The sequence below is a fragment of the Nilaparvata lugens genome, unplaced genomic scaffold (genome assembly GCF_014356525.2).
Source record: "Nilaparvata lugens isolate BPH unplaced genomic scaffold, ASM1435652v1 scaffold5110, whole genome shotgun sequence".
Taxonomy (NCBI): domain Eukaryota; kingdom Metazoa; phylum Arthropoda; class Insecta; order Hemiptera; family Delphacidae; genus Nilaparvata; species Nilaparvata lugens.
The window spans coordinates 1-6,409 of record NW_024091019.1 but is presented as its reverse complement, the minus strand read 5'-3'; the positions used below and the strand labels follow the sequence as shown (position 1 = coordinate 6,409).

At 37.8% G+C, this 6,409-nt stretch overlaps 1 protein-coding gene across 1 annotated transcript; it reads right to left on the bottom strand.

Moving 5' to 3' along the window:
* Window positions 1-431: 431 nt before the first annotated feature.
* LOC111047624 (sodium/potassium-transporting ATPase subunit beta-2) lies at window positions 432-6,233 on the bottom strand (the record flags this gene model as incomplete). The annotated part of the gene is given in 5 exon segments (XM_039444620.1): window positions 432-665; window positions 2,087-2,255; window positions 3,435-3,545; window positions 3,847-4,028; window positions 6,114-6,233. Coding segments are annotated over 5 exon segments (686 nt in total), but the record flags the coding sequence as incomplete, so codon positions are not given.
* Window positions 6,234-6,409: the final 176 nt, after the last annotated feature.

The window sequence follows — 6,409 nt, the reverse complement described above, 5'->3', positions numbered from 1 at the left end:
GTTAATCTGGCAAGCAAAATCTGAACGTTAGTAGCAGTTGCTTCCGACAGAGCTAAGATCGCAGTACAGGCGACTGATGAACAGTAAAAATTCAATCCTTTCTACCTGTCAGTCGAACCTGCTTGATAAAACGTTACATAGGTGAATATCCTTAGAATTCTATTGTCTTTTTGAGCGTTAGGTCATCTTGCCCAGCTCTTGATATGGACTCAATACTATCACCTATAGAATAGTGTCATTTACTTGAATTTATTTCATTGAAGATACAGTTTTGATATTGAGCCAAGCCATACAAGACGTTTTTTCAGTCGACACGACAGGACAGGAAGCTCTCTCGATACACCAACCAATCAGCCAATCGAAGAGCTTCCTGTCCTGTCGTTCCGACTAAAAAAAAGTCTCGCGTGGCTTGGCCCTAATAATGGAGCCAGTTATCAGTTTACCATTTAATGAGAAATCAGAATTCAGAAATTAGTTATCATAACCGACGGTTGTGATTGGCAGCTATCATCTGTGATTGGTTCAAGTTTTAAATGGCGGTTAGCAGCCTTTGATTGATTGTCAGTCGACAAGAATCTCGAAGTGAGTTATGCCGATGCCCTCCTTGCGATCGTGATAGATGTTCTTCGCCCAAGCCTTGCACTCAATGTTGATTATTACACCCGCTGCAAACAAACACATTGCATCAATGTTGATTATTACACCCGCCGCAAACAAACACATTGCATCAATGTTGATTATTACACCTGCTGCAAATATTGCAACAATGTTAATTATTAAATCCGCTGCAAATGAACACATTTCTTCAATGATTCTTGTGAGAGGATTTAACCGTCATTTAATCACGGTTAAATTTCTAAGGCTACGTGCAACCGGCAGATAACTTCAGGAAAATTGCACTTTAATTGATCTACACAACCTGATTCATAAATTATTGTTTTTTACAACTTCCTATTAATACATCGGAATAGGAACAGTTTTGAGCTTGATTCTGTTGATCCTTCAGTAAGTTATCATTATTCTCATTGTAATAAATTGATACTTCGAAATTAGTAGAGTCCTGCGAAACATCTGCTGTAACTGTTTCAGGGGTGGTGAAAGTTGATGCCAGAGGAATGAGAATCGATCCATGTCCGGTGCAGCGATAGCAGAGTGAAGCTGCGAATCCTAGACTACTAGGCTTGGCCGCTATCTCGCTTAAAGTACTACTATTACTTTTGAAAATCTGTTCGTGGTTTACTGAATTTTCCTTTACTACCATCGAACTATTATTTCAATATATACCTTGATTGCTTTTGTTTAATAATTATACACACATTAAAAGATTCTAATGTAGTATTTAATAATAATTTACTTAATATTTGGTGGTAGGCTTTTAATCCAGCAGCCCTACAGAGAAAAGTGGATAATATTTATTGTACATGTTTCCGCGCAAGGAACAAAAGCCATGGAAAATTACTTTTTATTTGTACATCTTTGACAAATAATAGTATATTACGCTACAAGGACAGAAAGTTAGTGTTTACGGTATGAGGATAGTTTCCCGGGCGAGGCTTGCCGAGCCCTGGAATATTTTATCTGAATACCATAAACACCTTTCTGAGAGAGTCGCGTACAATATTTTTCGCCACACTACAGGTATAGCTGACGCCAAAAAGTTAGACGGTTTCGTGGGTCTCTTGTGTTTTCCAACAGCTGATGTTGTCAAGTAGATGCTGATTGGTCTGTTCTATTCAAGTCATCTCTAAGCTCCGCCCTGGCTTGGAATATCTATCCGAAAATCCGATACATTAGCTCCCAATGCTAAAGACCATTTCTCTTTCACCTTTCTTAATGTCAGAACAGGTTTCTTTCCGGCCTTAGCCGGGAAGAAAACCTGTTCTGACGTCAGATGAGAGTCGTCTGCAAACAATGTCTTTCAGATCTACGTAGGGACTGGGAAACAGCTGCTTCTGTGCAGTGTGGCGAAAAGGTTTTTCTATTTACTCTATGTCTATTGTACTACAACATAGTATCCTGATTTCAAGTGTTCTCAAGTACAATATTTTTGGGGGAGTAAATGAATGATTTTGATTTTGGTACTTACTTTTAGGCCTCTTGAAGTGAATGGCTACCAAGGGACTCAGGTAGCCCTCGGCATTAGTGTAAGGGTAGAAGTAGCCCGGAAATCCCTGTCTAGGGATGTACTGGATCTCCCCTGCATTCTCCTTGTCTAGAGGACCCTCTCCTTCGCAAGTTATCCAGATTGTTTGCATCTACAAAAATGGACGTTACTGATTTAGAGCAATAATGGTATTTGAGGAAACTTCACATGATCAGCCCATATCACATACTGTAATTATTTTTCACGTGGCTTTGATTTGAAAAGTGAGAGAAAGTTCTCATCTACTGTAGAATAACGTTATTCATGTAGCCTAAATAGCCGAATAATTTCAAATACCGTGAAGTCTATTAATTGATATCATGATACAAGTAGCACACTGTAACACAACACAAGTATATGGAAAATAAAACTATAAAATAGTGATGATTCACATGAAGTGGCAAAGTTGGGACAAGTCCTGTCTTACATCTTTTAGGATAGATTTCTCCAAAGTTGGTTCAAGTATTAAACCGTTTAATCAAGGCATTTCAACTAGAATTTAAGTTAAATGTTTTTGGAGGAAGCGACCGTATACCGGACCCAATGTACCTAGAATGCAAGGTAGTGGCCACGAAAAGATGCGCAGTACTGAAGATGCACTCAGCTGCTGGGGGCTTCCAGCCTTTGCATGTGCAGTATCTTGTGAATAAATTGATGACACATAATATCAGCAATGACCATTTTCAGTGTTCATAGTGTATGAATAACAGTCCTTTTTGCTTAGTAGAATTGGAAGTAATTCCAAGTGAAAACTTCATATATAGTTGTGAATGTTGGGCAGCATTTTTACTCTAAAAAGTCCAAAAAAGTAACTTGATGCTATAAGTGTAGAATAGTACATAGTATATTAACAAATATTGTAGCAAACATAGTATATCATTCTAAATATATTATAATTTCCTCTTTTGTAATAAATTTTCTATGCTTTTGAACTCCAGAGCGAAGCTCGGTTCCCCAATATTCTGAGAAAACAAAGACAAGTGGTAGATTCACATAAGATAGAGCACGCCCTGTCGGATTTGACTGTAATTAAACTACAGTAACTATATAACCATATGGTTATAAAGTTACTGTAAGTTAACCAGACGTCCACGTAGTTCTGTTAATTGAAACAATGGGGCGCTAGAGTCTCGACATTTCAACACATTTTTCAAGCGAAAATTCTACGGAGTCGCTAACAGTGCTAATATTGGTTTAAAATTATGTCAATTATTATTATTGAAATGGCAACAAACTTGCTATTACTGAATGCTTATTCTATGTAATTTTATAATTTTCAAGTCACACTTACAAACAGCTTGTTGATACTCTTCTGTTGGGCAATGTGTCGTTTGAGGTCACCTGGCATATTATCTGGAAAGCCTTCAGTCTCATTGTAGTACTCCGGTTGCCAACCAATTATCTAGAAACATATCGAATGAATTAAGTTACTTTAAAAAAGTATGTATGAGAAAGGTGAGACTTGGCTCTCCATCCGAAAAAATAACAGAGTTGCTAAATTGTGTAGAATTGCAACTTTATCAAATGTCTAATTCAACCACAGAATTTTATTTAGAATTCCCCAGTGGTGAAAAAACAGTTTCATTGTTGTTCTGATGGTTCTTGTGAAATTAATCACGACTAAAATTTAACCGGCTTTTGTACAACCGGCACATAGAGTATTTTTACAGACTGAACTTTGGCTGATTGATTTGATCGGATACCTTGTTCAGTTTGAGAAAAACACAAGGGCTCGATTGATGGTAGTTGAAATTGTTCTCAGAGGTGCAGGGAAACCAGTTCTTGACGTCGACGTCGCACACCTGACCGCGTCCCGGCGGTCGATCATAGTCGCAGTTGTAGATGTTCTGTCCCCTCCCCGGCGTCAGACCTGGCCTCCTGTAAACTGCAAACGCAACATTAAATCAATTAATTCATAAATCAATTAAATCTGCGTTCACGCCAAAGTTGTCGACAAAATATTGTCCACAAGTAGTTTTATACAAAAAAGCTGTTCATTTTTTTTAGAAAACAAGTTGCTGTTCTCTAACAAAAACAAAAGTTGCCAATATTTTGCCGTAGTCGGCGTGGATTACGCAATATCTACTATGGTTAAATATTGTCAAATAGTCGTTGTCAACAAAAAAGTTGTTCATTTTTTGTAGTAAACAAGTTGCTCCTCTCAAATGTTGAGAAACAAAAGTTTTCAATTTCTTACTATAGTCGGCCTGGACTTGTAGATGCGAACATTTTGTTGGCAACTTTCTCACTTTTCTCACACTGAGTGAGAAACAAGAATTTCTTGAGAACAAGGATTTCCACAAGTTGTCGACAAAAGTTGCTGTGCTTTTCAAGAAACTGGGAACAAATTGCCAGTTCAATTAGTTCAAAAACTCAGTTTGACAAATCTTGTGTAAACGCGGCTTAATAGTTCTATCTCTCACAACCATAATACAATACAAATCAAGAGAAAACATTATACAAGATGCGCCAGAGAAACTTACTTATTTGTAAGGTCAATAAAAACATAAGTACTTTAGATATTGTTTCAATCTTTTTTATATGAGAATACAATATTTCATTTTTTCATGCAGTCTTGAAAATTACATCAGACCAATGGCGACCCCCATTGCGCATACACTGATAAAGTCGATTTTTGAGATTTCGCTGCAGCATAGCAAACGGTATGTTGGCAACGGCGTCGCGAATGTTGTTCTTGAGGTGTGCTATGGTCCGTGGTCGATCGACATAAACCAGGGATTTCAAATAGCCCCATAAAAAATTGCATTGAGGAAACGCATGTGGAAATGAGCCTTGTCAAATGACCGCGTCTTCAGGCAGGTTGTCAATCAGCATATGACATGCATTTTGACGGGTAACAAAATCGCGTTCAGTCAAGTCTTGTACAACAGCCAATTTATAGGGATGGAGTTGAAGGTCTTCATGAAAAATTCTTCGAACAGTGGAGTCAGAAATTGTCATACCAGCTGCGTGTTTGCGAGCCGAACGCCGTGGAGAACGCACAAATGACTGTCTCACTCTTTCGATATTTTCTGGAGTTTTGATGAAGTCCGTTTCTGGGCTTAGCGACACTTCCACACTCCTGAAATGAGTTAACCCACGACAGAGTCGAATTATGGCCAGGAACGAGTCTGTGGGGAGGAATTTCAAATCGAGCGCGGAAGGTGATCGACCATTAGAAAAGAAGCTCTCAACTGCGAAGGCCCGCTGCTTTCTAGACCGGAGCATGATGGCTATTTACTTGAGGGAGAATAAATTAGAGAACTTCCCCCTCCAGATGCACCTCCTCCTGTCCCTCTACACGACCAATTCAACGCACGGAAATTTTTCAAATAAGTAAGTTTTTCTGGCGCACTTTGTACAATACGAGTTGTTATACGATGTTGAATGATTTGAAAGAAAATAACGGAAACAATTATTATAGACAATTAATGAGTCTTGTGGGAAATTAGGTTTCCAAGGGAAGGGGGATCAAATATGAAAATTGGACAAAATTATAACAAAGTAGGAAAGAAACCGGGAAGTAAATTAAATTCTTCGATTGATTTTCAAGTGTTGCGGTATGGTACGGTGACAAAATTAAAATTACGTATAAATTTGACTCAGAATGAAGTTAGGTCAAGCCTCAATAACAAAAATCATGCTCTAATAAATATCTGATAATTATAAATACCAACTTATAGGTCTATAATAAAAATGTAGAATTAAACATCCATCAATATCAAAATTCGAGAGAAACAGTTTTGGGTAAATCCCGTTGATTTTCTCCCAATTATTGATTCGATTGTGTGCTTGTGTTAATAAGTTATAATATATGAATAATAAATTATCAGTATCAATTATTCATCAATCACCTCTCAAGAATATAAGTGGCCTTGGAAAAATGTTCTCACCAAACTGTGACTTTTGCCTACTTTTTCTCAATTTTTTCAACTAAAACATTTATTTTTTCCCATGAATGATGACTTACCATCTAGGAAGCTCTCCAAAGTATCTGTCCAAAACTTGTAGCTCAGCTTCTCCTTGCCACGGTACCAGATCAGAGTACTCTTGCTGTCCGTATCATTGGGCCATGGACGGAATCCTAATCCTGAGTAGAAAAGATAAAACCATGTTATCAATTCCATAGTGCACTTTAAATGCACTCAACACGTCATAATGGCAGTATTTGATTAGTATTGGTGTAGCTATACTAGTCAATTATTCGACAAAGCAGATAGCGAACCCCTTTTCTAGCTCAGCAAAGTTGCCAAATGTTATAACAGG